Genomic DNA, 21,252 nt, shown 5'->3' with positions numbered 1-21,252 from the left:
ACCCTGTCTCAGGAAAAATAAAAAGAAAAAAAGGTTAAAGCACTGATTTCTGCTCTTCCTCTCTTGTACTCTCTTCCTTCTCTTTCTTGTGCTATGTCTTCTTCAAGGTCACCCCTGAAAGTCCCTGGGCCATGCTTTCACCCATGGGATCAGATTCCCACTTGGCTGGCTGCCAGTCTCAGCTTACATACAGAAGCTTTCTAACCAAATGAGGAAACAGGGACCCTCGCTGAAGTGAGTGTGCAGGTGGAGTGTCCCACCCCAGCAGGGTAGGAGAGCCTACAGCCTGCAGAAAAGGCCATCATGGTCACCAACAGTTATGGGACCCGAGCTCATGGCAAGGAAACAGCACCTGCCTCGGGTGGAGAAGACCCAACCTTGGAGTCCAGCTCTGTTCCTTAACTAGCCTGGGTATCCTGGATTTACCTGAATGAGCTTCAGCAGCCCACCTTCAAGTGTGTGTAGTAATTTCAGGCTGAGGCAGAGGAGCTTGTTTATAAACAACAGAGCAGAATTGGTATAGGGCAGCCATTATCATTAGACAAATTTCTGTGTTGTATTATTTTATAAGGCAGAGCTGGAACCCAGGGCTAGGAATGCTGTCTACCACTGCACTACACCGCCAGCCTTTCTGAGTGGATTCTGCTAGGTTGGCTATACCAAAGGTCCACAGACTTCTTGGTAGCCAAAAGGGCTGCTGCTGTACCTTTTCAATGTCCACTGATGTTTCCTGACAACTGTTGCTAAAATTACTTTCTTGGGAGACTCTAAAGCAATGTCTGCCTCTCCTCTCCAAGTCCCAGTCATGAACCCAAACCAAGTGTGCAGGAGTCTGCTGAAGTCCACTCTGAGGACACATTCATTCACTGGGCTTCCCTGCAGAGCCGAGGGGAGGGGTGTGGACACCTCTCCACCAACCAGCTAAACCTGGAAAGGCTTACCCATCACTCATAAGGGTTTCCACCCAATTGGCACATATGGACTTCCCCCCCACACTGTAGCTTTCCTCCTGGCCACAGCAGTTTGCCAGGTGGCTGGGAGCAGCCAGATATTCAGATGAGAGCCATGGGTCTGACTCTCAGCCTCTGTTGGAGTGGGAATGTTGAGCCAGACCAAATAAAATTTAGTGTTTTTTTTTTTTTTTTCTTCTTCTTACAGTCAAGACAGGATCTCAAAGCATAACCCTGACTGACCTGGAACACACAATCTAGACCAGGCTGGCCTTTAATTCACAGAGATCTGAATGCTAGAAATAAAGGCACGTGCCACTAAGACTGGCTCTAAACCTTATTCTTCAACACTTTGAAAACGCTTGTGTGTGTGTGTGTGTGTGTGTGTGTGTGTTCGTGCACACACGTGCAGTGTCTGTGGGGGCTGGAAAAGGGAGATCATCAGCTCACTGGAACTGGAGTTACAGGCAGTTGTGAGTCATCTCTTTTGGCCACTGTCCTTGGGTCCTCTTCTGAACTTGGCTCCTCTTTAAAAATGATAAGCATTCAACTGCTAAGCCCCCTCCAGGCCTAAACTTTACTCCTTAAAAAATTTATAATGAAATACCAAACTGTAGCTACCCTTGGGGCATAGCTGCTTCCCCAAGGACACTGGGTAGCTTTACCGAGCACTTTGTAGCACTCTTAATCACATATTTCCTAGACCTGTGCTGTGAGCATTCGTGACCTTTCGACACCCTCCTCCATGAAGTTTGTCTGTGGCTGTGCACCACTACCAGTGTGTGTAGCTGCATGCTGGAACTGTATTCTACCAACTGGGTCACATGCCCAGAACCACTTTCTTCAGTTCTGTGTTTTCACCCCCAGAGCAGCCACACTCCCCGGAGACCTGTGGAAGCCTCATTTCCCTCGTGCCTCCAGAACTAAAGAGGACGCTTCTTTGCAGAGACTTCCGGCACTGGAGTGCACCTTCCATCCCTGACAAGAATCACCATCTGCTCCTGCTTTGTCTTCTGGAGAGTGTAGCTCTGGTAACTGACAGCATGACAAGGAAGTGGCTGTCTCCACTCCTGGCTCCAAGGCCCCATCTCCACACGACCCACACGGTCTGGCCACCCCTAGAGATACCTGGTGTCTGTGTTACTTTCTACACGGCAAGGAGCAGCCTCAAGGGAAGAGCAGCTGTGCTGAGGGAGCCATCCAGGGTGCTACCCAACTCCAGCTTTGTCTGGGTTGAGGCCTTTGCCCGAAGTGACCTCTCCCCCAGCCTGCTCTTACCTACAAAGCAACCATATGATAGCAAACCAAACCATTGTTTGGACCATAGACACAGCTGGGTCCCAAGTTTTTCTTGCCCAAGATCCTTTTCAGTGGGGGACAGACTCAGCTATCTGATGACCAAGGGTTCAGGACAGCTCTCTGGATGCCATTACCACCTCCACAGTTCAGTGGATGCCTGAGTAGTGGCCTTTCCTTCTCCCTTCCAACATGCCCACCATTTGGTAATGCTGAGTGATGTAAATGTGACAGACACGAGCCCCCTTTCAGAAGTGTGTAAAAGTAGCTCTCAATAAACAATGTTATATCTATGTAGACAATGCAAATAGCTGAGCAGTTATCAAGAGAAGCCTGTTGATAAGCTACAGCCTTAAAGGAAACAACAATGGATTCTGATGGGACAATCTTTTTCAGTCATTACTTACCCCTAGCAGCACAAGGATGGTATTCTAAGTATTAGTTTGCATATATTTAGACACACACATTCCACACATAATGGTACCTGGAAAATTTGGTTCCATGGCTCAGGAAGTTTCGCAAATATCACTGTGTGTTAGTCAGGGTCCTCCAGAGCAATGGTTCTCAACCTTCCTAATTCTGTGATCCTTTAATACACTTCCTCATGCTATGAAAACCCACACCTATAAAATTATTTTCATTGCTAATTCATAACAATAATTTTGCTACTGTTATGAATTGTAACATAAATGAACTAATATGCAGGATATCTGATGTGACCTCTGTGAAAGGATCATTCAATTCCCAAAGAGGTCATGAGAACCACTGCTCTAGAGAAATAAAACTGATACTATGGGAATATATTCAAATTAATAAAATACGAATATACATATATAGATGAGATTTGAGCAGCGTACAGGCTGTGTGATCCAGCTAGCCCAACAATGGCTGTGTCACAATGGAAAGTCTAAACATCCAATAGCAGTTGAGTCTATGTGATTAGAGATCTCAGCTGATCTTCAGTATACTTCAAAATACTAAATTAAATGCCTAAATCCCTGGTTCTAAAATTCGTGAAGAAATGTCTCAGCAGCAGGATGTATGAACTTACCAGAGAGAATGAAGGCAAACAGGACAAAGACAAGAGCTTCTTTCTTCCAGGTCCTTTATAGAGGCTGCCATGAGAAGGCCCAGCTTTAGTATGGGTCATTTGACCTTAAATGATCCAGACTTAAAGTGGCTCTTCTGACCTCAGGTGATCTGGATTTAGGTGAGTCTTCCTACCTCAAATAATAGTTAACTAAAAATCCCTCACAGGTGTGTCCAGTTGCATGAGTTTTTTAATGAGTTAATTTTAGATGATGTCAAGACAACCAATAATAAAAGAGCCATCTATTGTGTATCTATTTCCAGGAGAATCCCAGTATAGATGAGCATCCCGGAAGCTCTAAGAAGCCCACTGTTTTAGTCTGTTCAGACAGATGTAACAGAATTCCACTGCCTGGGAGGCCTATAAAAAGTAGATGTATTTCACACAGTCTTAGCAACTGAGAATTCTAAGAAGGCATGGGAAGACTTAGTGCCCCATGAGAACGCTTTCTGGTTCAGAAACAGGTTCTTCTGTGTTAGACTTGTCACTGTAGCACACACCTAAGAAACTTTTATTTTAGATAATAATTGAATTTTTTACTCATTTCCAAGGTTTTGGTCTATGGTGTTTTGGCTCCATTGTTTTGGGGGATTTTTGTGAGGTAAAACATCATGGCAAACAGTGTGTGGTAGAGCCGAGCTACTCAACACATAGAAGACAAAGCACAAGAAGGGACTGGACACAAAATGACATCCTTCCAGGGCATGTCCTTACTCCAGCACACTTTAAATAATGCCACAGTATGTACCCATCAAGAATTTAAATCTATCAAGCAAATAATCTATTAATTCAAAAGTGATTAGCCTTCACAAGCTAAGCACTTCTCAGAAGCACCGCCAACTGAGGACCAAGCTTCATAAACCTTAAAGCCTTTTTTAGAGATACTTCATATACAAAGCTTATTCCTATAATCTCACATGAGAATGATTCAATGATTCTCCTCACCCCCACACTTTCCATCTCTCCTTCTCTCCTTCCCTTCTTCACCCTTCCTTTCCCTCTACCCAACTCTGGCATTTTTTTTTTTAATAAAGGCACAAAGACGACTCCCCTATGTATGGCCTAATCAAAGTTCATACTTCCAAATGCAATCATCTTGAGAGAAATTTGGGAGTGACAGAAACCTCTGAACCACAGTACTCATAGAGAAACATGACGTAAATGTAATAAGGTTTAAATACTGAAAACTTATTTGGATATTTTTAAGCATTACTATTTTCCACAGAATGCTTATTAACATTGGTGATATTCACAAGAGCAAGAGGCACTACCCTGATGGAATCATCTAAATATCACAAAATAACCATGTTAAAATTTGTGTCCTGAACAAGTTGTTTATGAATATGTGTAATGCATGCAATAACAATTAATGAAAAAAGATATCATTAATTTAAATAAGAGTAGGAAACGGGGGGGGAGAGGAACAGGGGCTGTCTCTGAGATGAACTCAGTAGCTGGCTCTTTGATCACCTCCCCCTGAAGGGGGGGAGCAGCCTTGCCAGGCCAGAGGAAGACTATGAAAGACAATCCTGATGAGACCTGATAGGCTAGGGTCAGATGGAAGGGGAGGATGACCTCTTCTATCAGTGGACAGGGGGAGGGGCAGGAAAGGAGATGAGGGAGGGAGGGCAGGAGTGGGAGGGGACGAGGATGGGGGCTACAGCTGGGATACAAATTGAATAAATTGCAATAAATAAAAAATTAGTAAAAAAAAAAAAAAGAGCAGGAAAGGGTATATGGGAGAATCCAGAGGAGAATTACAATCTAAAAAGTTAAAAAATTATGTCCAGGAAAAGTTGTGGATCAGTTCCATTAAGGCCCTTCTGTATTAAAGCTGCTCCAATCAATCACACCCAAACTAGAGAGAATATATAAAAATGGGGGTGGGGAGACGGAGGGTAGGTGTCGGCATTTAGCAGATCATTAGTAGTATTTTACAAGCCTAATCTACTGTATTTTTACAACTCTATGATGTATTATCACCAGGTCAACTTTCTGCCAAATGCTAAAAACATCTCTACTCACAATCTTATCTGAAATTCAGTTATGTCCAAACTGAACTTTTCTCTTTTAAATGCCTTCTTCATTAAGTTTTCCCTATCTTAAGAGTAATAATCTTTGATTTCAAACTAAACTTAAAGGAAAATATGAACTTTGTAACAGAGTAGACTCGCATAGCAAAAAACATGTGCTTGCCTGTCTGCTATTTCTTCACGTGGATTTGAACTGCTTCACCATTGTCTGATATCATCACATAGAAGGAATCCCTTACTAACAAGGTTAAGAACTGGCAAATAAGCCAAGCATGGCGGTGCACCGCCTTTAATTGCAGCACTCAGGGAGGCAGAGGCAGGTGTATCACAGTAAATTTGAGGCCAGTGTGGTCTACAATGTGAATCTAGGACAGCGAAGGCTACACAGAGAAATGCTGTCTCAAAAAAAAAAAATTGTTTTATGACAAAACCCAGAGGATCTGAAATGGCTCTGATCTGACAGCATCCTCACTGAAAACTAGCTTTCATAGTACCAGAAGGCACCATGCAAGCTGCCAAGTAGCCAACACTCTCACCTAGCTCTGATGCCTATGAACTAAAACAATGACCACCGTAGCATGACATCCCTAATGATACAAGAGTGGCATACAAATCTTGGCAGTAATGAAGAGCCACTCTCCAAATGGACTTAAGATCTTTTTCTCAACAAGAGGGAAATTAGTGGGTTCCCTATTAAGGGGAACAGGGACTGTCTGTGACATGAACTCAGTGGCTAGCTCTTTGACTGCCTCACCCAGGTGGGGGTGCAGCCTTGCCAGGACACAGAGGAGGACAATGCAGCCAGTCCTGATGAGACCTGATAAGCTAGGGTCAGATGGAAGAGGAGGAGGACTTCTCCTATCCGTGGACTTGGAGAGGGGCATAGGAGATGAGGGAGGAAGGATGGGATTTGGAAGGGTGAAGGAAGGGGACTACAGCTGGGATACAGAGTGAATAAACTGTAATGAATATAAAAAATAAATTACTTAATTTAAATAAGAGGGAAATTATATCTGGTACTGGAAACCTAGGCAACTACCAGTAAGATTGTGGATCACGGATAACGAGGTCATGGATCTTGGAAAACCTATAGCCACTTTACTGAACCAACATAATTCCTAACTACATTGTAAATATTTATCCTTATATCCACAGATAAGTATAGGTCTCACCCCTCATCAAAGAAATGTCTCCTTGAAACAGGTAACAGACCATTACAGAAAATCACATCTGATCAAAACACACAGAAAAAATGATCATGTAATACCCAGCCTTGACTAATATAGCTACAACACAACTCCTGCACCAAAAGGTTAAGAAATCACAGCCAAAAAAAAAAAAAAAAAAAATAAGGGGGGGGAGGCACTGTACAAGGCAGAACAGGAAGCTTACTTTGAGATTTTGTTTCCAAGAAATGTCAGAAAAGCTAAACCCATGAAGTTTTATAAGCATGGCATCTAAGCAAGATCTGAACAAGGACACCACCAAGAGACAAGTAACATGGAAGGGGGAAATCTTCAACCCTTAAAAAAGAAATACTGGGAATTAAGGAATGCTGAGAGAGACAAATAGTCTTCCTCAGAAAAGATCCTCCAAATTCACTATCCAATACCAAGTGAGCATCTTGAAATCATATACATACAAGTAACATTATGGATTGAGCAGATTTTTTTATATGATTAAGTGTATGTGTGCATGCCCATGTATGTGTATCATATATGATATATATACAAATACATATGCAAATATATAAATAATAGAAGCTGTGAATCTGAGAGATGGAAATGGTTGGAAAGAGGAAAAGTGTAATTGTAATTTTTTAATGTTTAAAAAAAATTTAATCTGGTTTACTAATGCAGAATTCTATCAGAAGTCTGAAATTGCTATTTAAAAAAAAAATCATCCTAAATAACTCCAAGCTAATTCTTAGAGTTAGCTGTTACGACTATTAATTCTTGCTGGTATCTGTTACTCCTTTCATGTACATTAAGCTGCAGATAGCTGAAAAAGTAGCAGTTTCCTCAGTAGTAACTTTTGGTTGTTTAGATATCCTTTGTGGACAGAAACCAGTTTTGAGTGAGTTGAGTAGGATAAGCCAGCAGTAATCCATAGGTATGCTTGGCATGCCAAAGCTATTCTACACACTTGCTGACATTTCTCATCTTCACTACTCTAAATTTACTGCATAACTGTCAGTAGGGATAATATTCCTTTCTAGTGTCTTATTTCACTTATCTCACAACCTGAAGAAAAAGCTACTGAACAGGAGTTACCAACACAGTTAATTCCCTTCTAAAAGTTAACATTTTAAATTTCTACTTTAATTACATTGTGATCTGATGCAACACAGCAAATTTTCTCCATTTTTTTTTTGTTTGTTTGCTGAGACTCATATCCTATGGCATAAATTTGGAGAAAGTATCATTGCAGCTGAAAAAAATAAGTATTTCTGATCTATTCAATGGAATGTATCTGTTACGTCCAGTTGATCTGTACTAGTGGTTTCCATGTGTGAAAGGTCACCTGAGCCTTTCACAGGGTACAATATCCTGCATATCAGATACTTACAATTCATAACTAGCAAAATTACATTAGTAACAAAATAATTTTATGGTTGGGAGTCACAACATGAACTGCACTAAAAGGTCACAGCATTAGGAAGGTTTAGAACCACTGATCTGTGCCATATTTTAGCTGTTTCTTTTAGTTTATAAGACCTGAGGATAGGGTATTTAGGTATCCTATTGTATCCAGACTTATATGGCCTTATGACTTTTGTGTTTATGAAATTAAAATCAATTACATTGTGATCTGGTAGGGCACAGGAAATTATTTCAATTTTGTTTCCAATATTTGGTGCATATTTCTAATTGTTCTATCTTAAGTAAGTTGTTTCTAATAATACGTGCTCTCCTTTATTATATCTAATTAGTTTTGGTTGAATTTTATCTGAAATAAGGACAGCTCCATTAGAGTGTTTGCTGTCAAGCCTGATGACCCAAGTTTGATTCCTAGTAGTTTTAGTATTCACACAGCAAAGGAAGTTGTTCTCTGACCTCTACACACAATCCATGGCATAGACACATTTATACACAAATAGGTGTAATTTAAAACTTCTACATAACCCTGTATATATTTTAAAAATGTTAGAGACTAACTGAATAGTGACTGTTATCAGTCTCTTTATTCCGCCTTATAATAATCTTATAGTCTTCTGAGTCCTTTTAACTGCTCAACAAAAACATTTCAAAATGCTAAAATTATCTTAGGAATGCACAAATCATTTTAGTGTTTAAGACGAGTTCTTGATGTATAGCACAGGCTGGCTTTAAATTTGGGATGTTACTACCTCAGCTTCTGGAGGGTTGTGACTACAGGCATGTACAACTTATACCTAAGAAGAAATTACAAATTCTAAAGAGGATCAAAATATTCAGAATTCACAACGGAGATGAAGGATAATCAGGCCTTGGAGGAAAAGATACATTCTAACAATATGAAAATAATTAATCCTTTATTGATATTTGTAGGTGTTATTTTTAAACTATACTTTATTTGGGGTTCCTAAAGCCTCTACCTCCCTTCCAGCCCCCCTAGGTAGGAGAAAAAGTAGGTTAGAAGGGAAAGGGGAGATAGACCTCTTTAGACTTGGTTCTGGCTGGTTAGTGTCATCGGGTTCTTTGTGAAAATACCCATCTCAGTCATCAGGATGTCTAGCAGCAAATGGCAAACTGCAAAAGGCAACAGTGTTAAGAACAAGCAGCCTTCTTTCTTCCCCTTCCATCCTCTCAAAACCCTTCTCTCTCTGGGCTCTTGTATTTATATTATATTCTCCCAGAACCCTCAGAATTCCACTAACTCCAGTTGGCAAATCATGCACCTCTCCAAGTCACATGAGACAATTAACAGCTGTAGACAAACTAAAAGCAACTCCACACCCCAAACTTGGGATTAAAACAAAAACCTCCTTACATAACTGAGTTTTTAAAGAAACCAAAACTTCCACTATAGATACTTATTTGAAAAAGAGACATTGTTTAATAACGGCCACGTATGATCATTGGCCCAATTTCAAGATATGGCTATTTTCTTATTACCAAGTACTAGATATAACTTCTAGGAAATAATATCCACGAATATAATAAATCCATTTTCTTAAAAAATTTTGAAGCAAGGCTGGGGAAATGGCAGAGCAGGTAAAACGCAAGCATGGTGACCAAAATTCAGATTCAGATACCCAGTACTCACATAAAAAGCCAGGAATGGTGGCCTGTACCTGTAACCTCAGCACAGGAGAGATGGGTATAGAGACTGGAGAAAATTGGAAGCATGCTTTTTTTTTGGGGGGGGGGGGGGAAGACATGTAATTCTCAAAGACAATACAGTTTTATGCAGTGTCTGCTTTTTCTCAACCAGGCCTAATTAGGATAGGCCTTATTTCTGTCACTTGCTCTCAAAAAGCAAAAACACAAAAATTATACTGAAACATGAGATGGTAACACAATGGAAGCTACCAAATGGCAATAAAATAAGATCGTTTTGGGGATTTCGGGTTAGACTTCATGAAAACTTCATAAAACTTCATGAAAAGTTTGGCCTATGGATCAATATATGCTTCATTTTATACATACTGTGCCCCAGAATTACATAAAATGACAACAGTGAAGATCAGGTTGTAAATATTTCTATTTCTCCCATTCACACACAATATTGCATGAAACATTACTAGTTTTCATATGCATCCATAGGATTAATACTCATATGGAGTACAACATGGAAAAGTGCAGAACTAAAGCAATAACTCTAACAAAAAAAGCACACAATTTTTAAGATTTAAAAATATTGCACATAGTAAGGTTGCACAGAAATTACTGGCTGCTTTTACAAAAAGAATGAGGTATTAGTCAATTTCTAGATAAGTGCAAAAGAATAGCTACACACACACAGAAGGAAAAAAAATTCATAATAAGACCTAGAAAGTCAACAAATTGTTAAGACATGTTTTAAGTAGCTATGATTTTGACCATACAAAATCATTAGCCCAGTACTAAACATAATTTCTTGACAATACTTTTAAGTTTTAAACTTTTTTCAACTTAACTACATGCAATACAACTGTTCCTGTTATACCAATTCTACTGTAGAAGAGGCATCTTTGTGTGATAAATATCAAACCATCACTTTCTAAAGCTTGCAGAGACAAATAACTATGAACAGTTTCCCTCAATGAGTGACTCAATTAGTTTCATAGACATTTAGTAACCCAAGTCACAGGTGCTACCGGGCATGTGGTTCTAAATTGGCAGAGTTTTCACTGCAAATATTATTCAAATTCACACAATTTAAATCTATAGTAACTTTTAAAGTTTAATTTTTAAGTATATATTTGGCAAACTGAGTTGTTTTGGGGATTTTTTTGTTGTTGTTGTTTTGTCTTTTGGCCAAATAAATGAGCCAAATGATTGGTAAAGGAAATTTTAAAAAGATCTTGCAAATGATCTTCTTTTAAAAGAACTTTTCCTAATCAGAAAAATTAGTAATCAGTCTGTTGTCAAAACAAACAAAAAAATTCAATATATGGAATACTTCTAACAAATTGCTTAACATAAGTGAAATCATGCATTTGTCAAAACAGTTCACAGAAACTATTTTTTCATCAGACATAGTGAGGAAGAAATAAACTACGTGGGCTTAGTGGAAACAGAAAAGAACTAGCTATTGTCCTGAACAATCAGTGTATGTAGTAACCATATTTCCTCTTCGTTGAGTGACAGTCCTACAGTGCTTGCTAGATCCATGGAATCTATTTTCAGTCTGAACGGTATGGCGATTGGTGGTTTCAAAGCCACTAAAAGAAAACATTTTTTCCATGTCTTCAAACACATCATCAAACAATCCACCTCCAAAAGAAAACTCCTGGAAATGATGTCTTTGTCTACTGGAACCATCCTGGCGTGTCTGGAAGTGATTTTCAAAATGCCTCTTAGACCGAGTGTTTTGGTTCTGACCAAAAATATTAAACTCTTTAAATAAGTCATCAAAATTGAAGTTAAATGACTGTTCAAAAGGACTTCCACTGCCTCTTTGTCCTTTGCCATCAGTAAAAGCACTGTGTCCAATTGTATCATATTCTTTCCGCTTATTAGCATCTGAGAGCGTTTCATATGCTGAAAGAGATTAAAAAAACCTTATAGCAACTGAATATAAAATATTCCAAATCATGTATTTGCAAACTTCAAATACATGGTATCACTTATGTATTTCATATCACAATAATATTAAAAATACTAAATCTATAATATATGTTGTAAAAACAAAACAGGAACTTTACTTTATCAACTGTCATATATCAGCAGCTAAAAAAATGATCTTTCTAGTAATTATTTCTTCAATTAATATACTGAATTTTTTAAAATAAATGCTACCACTACCACAGATGTGGGCAAACTAGTGTGTTCATATTATTTGTGCAAAATGGTATACTGCCAACATTTTTAGAACTGTAAACCAATAAAATGCCCTACAATTCATTTACTTACTCAGGAACCAGGTATCCTAACAACAACAACAAGAAACTGACATCAACCTCTCCCATCCCATAACATCTTTAAGATTCCCCTTACTATAAATACCCATGAGACCACAGGAAGAATCATTTCCTTACCTTCTGCAATCTCTCTGAATTTTGCTTCAGCATCAGGGCTCTTATTTTTGTCAGGGTGGTACTTCATGGCTAATTTGTGAAAGGCCTTTTTGATTTGTCGTTCTGAGGCAGATTTTGGCACACCTAATATATCATAGTAGCTTTTTGAGGCCAAGATTAATTCTGTTATCATTAAAATGCAGATTGCAAAGACGAAAACTGACTGAGGAGTAGCCATTTCTAATATCTTAAAAAAGAAAGAAAAACATTTTTTTTAATATCCAAGGAACAAATCTTAAGACTAAAAAAAAAAAAATCAAACTTAACAAATCTTTGCTGAAAGAAACAGCAGCATCAAAATGTTATGCACGCAGTATCATATACTTGTGCTATGGTGCTGTCAGAATCTCTGATATTATGAGTCTATTAGCAAGTCTTTTTTGCTTATGTGCTGAAAAGAAAGCTAAATTGACAGTTTCTTAGTAATGCAACATTTCTATTTATGTTAGTAATGAACTGTGATACTAAAAATATTGTGTTGTCTTCATCACCCATCTAGCTTCAGAACATGAACTAGGGAAGAAAATTATTCATTTTCTTTTTCAATTGAAAAAAATTCTCTTTTCTTCTGTGTTTGGCTAGAACATTAGCAGAAAGGCAAAGGTGGAGATGGGAAGATTTTTTTCTCAAATTGGTTAAATCTATTTGCTCTTAAAGAGGTTAAAATAATGTTTTTATATCTGTAGTTTCCCAAATACTTCAGAAATATCAGTAAATAATGTTTGCTTACAGCTTACAATTAATAAAATTTAAGACTTCTTGCCGGGCCTGGTGGCACATGCTTGTAATTCCAACACTCTGGGAGACAGAGGCTGGAGAATCTCTGTGAGTTCGAGGCCAGCCTGGTCTACAAGGAGAGTCCAGGACAGGTTACACAAAGAAACCCTGTCTCAAAAAACTGAGGGGCGGGAAGACTTCTGTGAAGGCTGGGCTATTACAGAAAGGTAAGAGTTCTTATTTTGGATAAGTTAGGTTATTGGGTTTTCCAAATTTCTCAGCAAGTAAACTGTTTCTCTTTAAAACAAGTTTTCCTTAAGGATTATTGCTAATACACAATGACTGGAAATGAAGTTTACCTCTCTGGTGTGCTTTTTTGAATGCTGTACCACGTAAGTCCTTAATAACCTCTGATGACATAACAAGGCTGACGAAAAAGGCACTATGCTTGTGGAAACTGCCAACCGTACTCTCCTGTGGCCTATTCTGAGCGTAATTAACAGGTAGATTACTTTTTTCCTGAGAATTAGTCATAGTCACGGGTACCAATGATAAAGTACCACCTCCTGGTCTAAAGAACTCAAGCCAGAAGCCGGGTGTAGGGGCCGACGCCTTTATTCCCAGCACTCTGGAAGACCGGGCAAGGGAATCAATCTGAGTTCAAGGCTAGTCTGGTCTAGTGAGCTCCGGGGCAGTCAGGACTACCCTGACTAAAAAATAAATAAAAATAAACGCAAACGGAGTTTGTCCGGTGGACGCCGGAGATTGCTAGTCAAAGGGCAAGTCTACCACTGACGGCAAGGCGCCTCGGTAAGGAATAAGCGAGATTCCACCGCTCCGAGCTGACCCTGGAGTCGGTTTAGTGGCCTAGCTTCCCCGTCAAACCAACTCAGTTCTAACAATGGAGCGCCTTCCCCGACCGCGCAGTGGGGCGCCGGCTCCGTGCGCCGCTCCGCCGGCCCGGCCTCGGAGGAGCTGACCCCAACCCCGCCGCAAGCACAAGCTGTGACGCAGCCATCTCGGGGTGCATTCGCTTCGCCGCCCTAAGCGGCTGGGCGACCGCAGGCCAAGCCCGCACACCATGCCCGACGCGATTTCCCGCCGCCCGGCCCGGCGCTCACCTGTGCGCCCCGCGGCAGCTTCGCCACACCTCGGCGCCCGGCTCCCTCACCCCGGCCGCTCACGCTCCGACCTCGCCTCCGGCAGCCAACCTGCTCCGTCCTGCTCGCTCCTCCCTACTGGCGGGAGTCTTTGCTGGCGCGACCGCCTCAAGAGACGACCTACACGAAACGTTTCCCCATTGGCTCCCGCCGGAGCACCTGACTTTGGCGCCCTACGCGCACGTGGAAAACTGTTGTTGCCGGTTGACCTGTGCGTCATTTCCGGCACCAACCTTCAGGGGCCGATGAGACGGGCTGAGGAAGCGGAAGTGAATCGACGATTCCCTTGTTCTTCCGGGGAGCCAATCGCCGGCGCGCTTGGGGCATGTAGTCCCCCGTGAAGAAGAGCGCTCACCTGTGCCCCTCACGGGGCGGTTGACCCGGCTTAAATCCTTGCTACTGCGCGGTAAAGACAGGAAACTGAGCTTTTAGTCGTAAGTAGCCACGTGACCTGGACTCAGCCACACCCTTAGGCATTGTCAGTGAGTGGCCTTCTGAGACAGGCCTGGCTAAGTAATTTGTCAGTTTCTTTGTCCTCAGTTCCCCCAAGGCTTGAACTCACTGTATTTGACGTGCTTTGCGGGCGAGAGCGGGCCGGTGTTGGTTTAAAACAGTTTGCGCGGTACTAGAGGCGTGGGGAGGTTGGTTCCAGCACTTTGCCTGCCTCAGCTTCCCTCATTTCAGCCATTAGCTCCGTTTTAAGTACATCTGAGCCTTTAAGTGGAAAGGTGAGGTTCCTGTGAGGTTGGTCACACATGTAAAAATGCAACACTGTGTTTCTTCTGCGAAAACTGAGGTAAAAAATAAAAGCAACTTGAAAATTGCCCGGCTGGAAGTATAACGAGTTCTAATTAAGGACGTTTATACTCCAGTTAATGCAGAGGGCACTATAGATGTTTATCCTGAATAACAGCACAAAATATTTCAGAAACAGTATATACTTAGTTTTATTCAGAAGCCCAAAGCAAGTGTGTCAGATTCCAAAGCCAGATTTGCTGAGTTCAAACCCTGCTTCCTTGCATTGTAACTGAAAGACCTTTTGCAAAGTATTTAAGCTGTTAGTGGCTCTTTTCTGTAAGGGTGAACAGATAATGCAATACTTCTGTGAAAATCAATATGCTTAAAACATTCCAGTTCCTTTTCTTTCCTTTTTCACTTAAAATTTATGTTTTTATAAATTACAGTTTATTCACTTTGTATCCCCATGTATCCCTCTCCCTCATCTCCTCCCAATCCCACCTACCCTCCTTCATCCCCTCCCAATCCCTCCTCCCTCCTTGATCTGCTCCCATGGCCCTCCCCAAGTCACTGATAGGGGATGGTCCTGACCCTAGCCTATCAGGTTTCATCAGGACTGGCTGCATTGTTTTCCTCTTTTATTTAAAAATAATTCTAGATGGAGCTAACCTGATTTTTCAGTTACTTCAAACTTTCTAATTTAGTCCTGGTGCTGTTATTCAGTAATGGCTCAGTCAAATAAATGGAAAAAATTATAAACCCAAATAATTCCCACTGTATGGCATTATTTCCATGATTGGTTTTCTTGAATTCCTTCCACAAAATGCAGAGTGATATCCGGAGAAAGAAAAACTTAATTCATGGTTAGTTGAAAGGCCAGTGCCTTATGGCTGTATTTGAGATTTGGAGTAAAAGATCTTCCAGATTTCTTTGTCAGTATAGAGGGTATAATTAAATTTTTTTGTACTTTAAACTGATAAGAATTTAGTACTTCGCTTGTATGCACTGAGTTGTTTGCACTTGTGTTCAGCTTTGGGCAGGGCATAGCACACATTTATTTATTATTTATGTTTCTGAGACAGGGTTTCTCTGTGTACTCTTGTCTGTCTGGACTAGCTTTGTAGACCAGCCTTGAACTCAAGCAATTCACCTGCCTCTGCCTCTCTGAGTGCTGGGATTAAAGGCTTGCACCTATGGTGCACATTTATAAACTCAACATTCTGGATGCTGAAGCAAGACAATTGGGAGCTCAAGGCCATACTGGGTGACACAGAAGAGACCATGTCAGCAAAAAGAAAAAAAAATAATAGTGTGGCTATCTTAAAATCTCAGAGAAATTAAGTCGATAATGAAACAAAAATAGCAAAAACAAGAAAACAAAAAAAAATAGCCAATGTAAGAAATTATTCAGGAAACAATCTAGATGATTTCTTAAAGAGTATGGTGTCTTAGTTAGGGTTTCTATGACTGCAACAAAACACTGTGACTAAAAAGCAAGTAGGGAGAAAAGGGTTTACTTTGCTTACACTTCCACATCCCTGTTCATCGTTGGAGGAAGTCAAGCAGGGCAGGAACTGATGGAGGTTGCTGTTTACTGGCTTGTTTTTCCTGGCTTGCTCAGCCTGCTTTCTTATAGATCATTAGTCTAGGGATAGTACAACCCACAATGGGCTGGGCTTTCCACCATTAATCACTAATTAAGAAAATAAGTTACAGTTCAATCTCATGTAGGCATTTCCTCAACTGAGGTTCCTTCCTCTCTGATTGACCCTAGCTTATGTAAAGTTGACACACAAAACCAGCCAGTACAGCTCACCCCTTGTCAACTTGATACACAAACATAACTTAAGCCACAACCCCCAAATCTCACATTAAAAACATAACTTTAAAATTCCTATAGTCTTTACAAATTCAAGCACATTAAAATTTCAGTCCCTTTAAAATAGCTAATCTCTTTCAAAAATCCAAAATCTTTTAAAATTTAGTCTCTTTAACTGTGGGCTCCAATCAAATACTTTCTTACTTCAAGAGGGACAATTCAGGGCACAGTCACAATCAAAGCAAAATCAAACTACAGCCATGCAGTATCTGGGATTCACTCATGATCTGAATTCCTCCAAAGGGCTTGGGTCACCTCTCCAGCTCTGCCCTCTGTACCACACAGCTTCTCTTATAGGCTCCAGCTGGTTCCACCTCACTGATGCTGCTGTTCTTTTGGTCATCCCACGCTACTGGCATCTTCAACAAAATGCTGGGATCTTCTGCTGAAACTGGGATACATTTTCACCAATGATCTCTCATAGGCTCTCTTTCTGGTGCCAAGCCTTAACTTCTTTGCATGATTCCTTTAGTCTTGGGCCTTCAACTGCCACTTAAGGCTCCACCTTCACCAATGGTGTCTTCTGGCCTCTCACAGTGCCAAGCCTTACCTGCTATCCATGACCCCTTCAAGTCTTCAAAATCAGTACCATCAGGAAAAAGCAACACTAGCTTGTACCAGGACTGCAGGTATGACAATTTCTTTAAAATTTAAACTGTCTGAAGCCATTTAGTAAACAAAAAAATAGTTCATGCATACATACATTGTATTAAAATTAACTAGTGGGTTATGCTTTACTCACTGATCATTTGAAAGACTTAAAATATTTGTCATATTTGAAGAGCATACTGCTTAAAAAACCTAAAGATATATTTAAGTAGAACTTTCTTCCTTGAATAAGTTTGTTTGGCCAGTATACTGATCATGTTCTGCCCAGTTCACAAACCCCAAAAGACCAGGAATAAACAGACTCCGCTGTAAATACATGAGGTTCTTTTTATTGTAAATTACAAGCTGCAGCTTGGGCCCACACACCCCCACCACCGAATTGGTGGGAGCTGATCATGCTGCGCCCAGGTTAGTTGGGAGATATATAGATTCTGGTCCCAGCATGCTCAAGGCAGGGGCAATTCCTGCCTGGCAAGCATCTATTGGTCAAAATGCTACATTTTGAATTGATTGACTATAGGAAGGTCCCCAGACAATAATGACCGGTGTCCCTCCCTAGGGGGACGGGCCAGTTTCCTAGCAACTGTTATCTCTAGTGGGTGGGGAAAGAATGCAGTAAGGTGGTCCTTCCCCTCAGGGCATTACTAGACTTCTCCACCCACATAGTTCAGGCCTTAATTAATAATAGCTGCTAATTTTTAATCTTTTTGGTCTCTCAATCAAAGTTATAGTTACATAGTTGTAATTGATGAACGTCTATAAGCATATCTTTTTTCAGAATTGAAAAATATTTTCTAGGGAAAAGATACTTTAAAAAACATCTCAAGAGAAAATTGGGAGATGAGAAAAAAGTATGCTTATAATCCCAGCACTCTGGGAAGCAGAGGCAGGTGGATCGCTGTGAGTTTGAGGCCAGCCTGGTCTACATAGCACGTCCAAAACAGCCAATGCTACACAGAGAAACCCTGTCTTGAAAAACAAATCAATCAATCAAACAAAAATATTTGTATCAAATGAAGCAAAGGAAAATACAAGCATCATAGATATATTCCCTGAACATGCAGAATTTCTTGATTAATCTGCCCTGGTAAAGGCCCAAGCATAGAAAGAGTAGAAAGCATACAAAGTAACATTTTAACTCTTAATGAAGATACCTTAAAAACATCAGATAAATCAAGATTTAGGTGTGGTTCAGTTTTGTGCATCTTATGAGAATCTAAATTCTACAACTATGGCTTTGACAACTTCAAATTCAGAAGACATCATTACCAATCATTCTTGTTAACCCAAACTTTATAAATAATTCCATGGAAACTGTCAGGTAAGGAAAATTCATTCCTCTTCAGCACAGTTAAAGAATTAGCATAAATAACAAATCTTCTATTGCCATTTTTATACCCACAGAAAATTCTAAACCTGTAGTTAATTCTTTTAGACCAGCTCCCAAGGAAATCATAGAGATAGAAGACAGAGACATTGAAGACTTATATAAGGATGTAGACCACAGTGCTGATGTTTTAAAAATTAAAATATTCATACTGCAAGCTAGACACAAGTAAGGAACATCTTTGGCAAAAAAAATCTAACCTACACACTCAAAGTGGAATATTAAACTCTAGGAAGACAAGTCTTTGGAAGCTCTTATAAACCAGTTACCACAGAACTGGCTATATGAAGGAAATGTCACGGTAGTAGAGAACTATTTTACAATGTATGAAGTCAGTATGGTATAAAGAAGTTTTTAAAGCTAGGATTTTTGCTTAACCTTTTTCCATCTAAATCAAATCGTGTACAGTGAACTTTGTCCTATAGATAAAGTTCTTTGAAGCTATTGAGAGACCAAAAGATTAAAAATTAGCAGCTATTATTTAAGGCCTGAACTAGGTGGGTGGAGAAGTCCACTGGGCAGAACACTATGAAAATGCTCTATTGTAACAAAAAGCATCCTGTTCTTAAAATGTTCATCATAAAAAGGGAAACCACAAGAATTGTTTGGCTGAATAAAGTTTTATTACTTTATAATTTTCTTACTATAGTTAAAACTATAAGACTTATTTATAAAATAATATACATCAGTCCTGGTTATACTACTGGCATAAGACTTGACCAAGCTAGTATCTTGACCTTCAGAGGGCTGGGGCTAGAGCTCTGAAATAAAGCTCTTGCCTGGGTTGTACAAGGTCTTGAGGCAGAGGGTGGGTGGGGAGAACAATCCCCAGTCTTGGAAGGAAAAGGGGACCTCAGTCTCTAATCTGTAAAACAAGGGCATTTACTATGTCATTAATTGTAGAATAATTTTAATTAAGAACATGGCTAATCTGGCAAGAGATCACATCCAAAGACCTAGGTCTGTGTGATCCCACTGGAATGCAGACATGTTGGGTGGTGGTGGCACACACTTTTAATCCCAGGACACAGTGGCAGGCAGATCTGTAAAATCAAGGCCAGCCTGGTATAGAGAGCAAGTTTCAGGAAAAAAACATTAAAAACCTCAGATGTGTGTACTACCATGCCTCAGATCCAGGCATGGTAGTACACACATTTAATCTCCAACAAATGTAGGTAAAATTAGTTTCTGGAAGGAAACACCCATGTTTGAAAGTGATGTCCAATTAAGTGGCAGAAAAAAAATGATGAATTAAAGAACGATTTGACAGGATAGGATATACCCAACTCTTGCAAAAAGAGACAGGATAGGAAAGCTACTTAAGCAGCACAGAGGATCGGGAGGAGAGGAGGCATTTTTACCAGGCAAGTTTTATAGAGAGAGGTTAAAGAGAGAACAAGCTACATACAGTTGAAGACAGAATAAGCCAGAAAATGAGAAGGAGCCAGAAGATTAGAACATATTGCAAGAGTTAGTGTGAAGCCAACCAGAGCAATTCAGGCAGAAGCTGAGAGAAGCCAGTTTGAATCACTCAGCTTGGAGCCTGAGCCAGAACAGCTGAGTTGAACTAGCCAGCCAGAATTCAGAAAGAACAAGAAATGGTGAGTTTATTTAACAGTAAGTCTCAGAGGCTGAAACCATTTTAGGACTAGATTAGATTGTATGGAGGCTAGAAGCTACCAGGACTTAGGCCTAAGTTAATTAGGGGAATGAAAGTCACTTTTTCAATTAATACAGTTTCTTTGGAGATACTTTGTTTAAAACATATTTTCTACACAATGATATATATTTGTGTAATATTCAAAGATTGCTAGAATTTATTATTAACTATAAGATTATCCTCAATATCTCTTCTGTGTTGTGTAACCATTTGGCTATAGTTTTGTACCTATAATATAAAGGAAAATACCACTATTAGAATTTTACTTCAGTTGAACTCAGCTGTCAAGAGAGACACTTTAAAGTAGAAAGAGAATATATATTAAATACTTTATACACACACACACACACACACACACACATATATACACATACACATATATGTAGCTCACCATTATAATATAGTCATTTACAGGTCTTAACACCCTGAGTTTATAAACCGGAAAGTTCATTGATACTAATCTTAAGTACTATATTTTAGAAATCAGTTTGTATCTATTTCTTGTTTTGTTTTTGTTGTTTTGTTTTTGTTTTTTCGAGACAGGTTTGCTCTGTGTGTAATTCTGGCTGTCCTGGAACTCTATGGACCAGGCTGGCCTTGAACTCAAGGAGATCTACCTGCCTCTGCTTCCCAAGTGCTGGGATGAAAGACCACCACCAACCAGCTTGTATCTATTTCTTAATAGCTATATTTTTGAAGTACATTTCTATAATTTTTACATTCAAAATAATAGTGTAATTTATTATTATACATTCCCTCTTAAGTATATCTTATTATCTAATAAGGAAGAAATTACACTATTTAGTTAAGACTATCTAAAGAGAATTAATGGTGATAAAGGAAAAATACTGTTTATTTATTTATTTATTTATTTATTTTCACTTTGTAAGTGATTTTATTCCATTCCCCTACTGACCCTCACCTCCCCTGTGCTGAGTTTCAGGACCAGTTTGCCCTAGCAAGAGCAAGACAGTCAGCTGCTCAGTGGTGTGCTGGACCTGTCTTCAAATTATTTCTGCTTGCTGTTGGT

At 39.8% G+C, this 21,252-nt stretch overlaps 3 protein-coding genes across 3 annotated transcripts in view; 2 read left to right on the top strand and 1 right to left on the bottom strand.

Annotated features, from left to right (window-relative positions):
* Window positions 1-10,037: 10,037 nt before the first annotated feature.
* Window positions 10,038-14,067, bottom strand: Dnajb9 (DnaJ heat shock protein family (Hsp40) member B9). Its single transcript, XM_021627458.2, has 3 exons — window positions 13,911-14,067; window positions 12,034-12,259; window positions 10,038-11,536 (listed from the first exon to the last, which is right to left on the bottom strand). Exons 2-3 carry the CDS (start codon window positions 12,248-12,250, stop codon window positions 11,085-11,087), a joined length of 669 nt encoding a protein of 222 aa, XP_021483133.1. The 5' UTR covers window positions 12,251-12,259; window positions 13,911-14,067; the 3' UTR covers window positions 10,038-11,084.
* A 170-nt stretch (window positions 14,068-14,237) lies between these two features.
* Window positions 14,238-21,252, top strand: part of Pnpla8 (patatin like phospholipase domain containing 8) — a 91,473-nt gene continuing 84,458 nt past the window's right edge. The window contains exon 1 of the mRNA XM_060392138.1: window positions 14,238-14,383. The gene's annotated coding sequence lies outside the window, so the exon portion shown is untranslated. The remainder of the gene's footprint in view (window positions 14,384-21,252) is intronic.
* Window positions 17,205-19,659, top strand: Thap5 (THAP domain containing 5). Its single transcript, XM_060392155.1, is given in 6 exon segments — window positions 17,205-18,451; window positions 18,453-18,490; window positions 18,492-18,526; window positions 18,529-18,701; window positions 18,703-18,796; window positions 18,799-19,659. Coding segments are annotated over 6 exon segments (495 nt in total). The 5' UTR covers window positions 17,205-18,406; the 3' UTR covers window positions 18,909-19,659.

The sequence above is a fragment of the Meriones unguiculatus genome, chromosome 1, assembly GCF_030254825.1.
Source record: "Meriones unguiculatus strain TT.TT164.6M chromosome 1, Bangor_MerUng_6.1, whole genome shotgun sequence".
Lineage (NCBI taxonomy): Eukaryota > Metazoa > Chordata > Mammalia > Rodentia > Muridae > Meriones > Meriones unguiculatus.
This window is presented reverse-complemented; position numbering and strand designations above follow the sequence as displayed.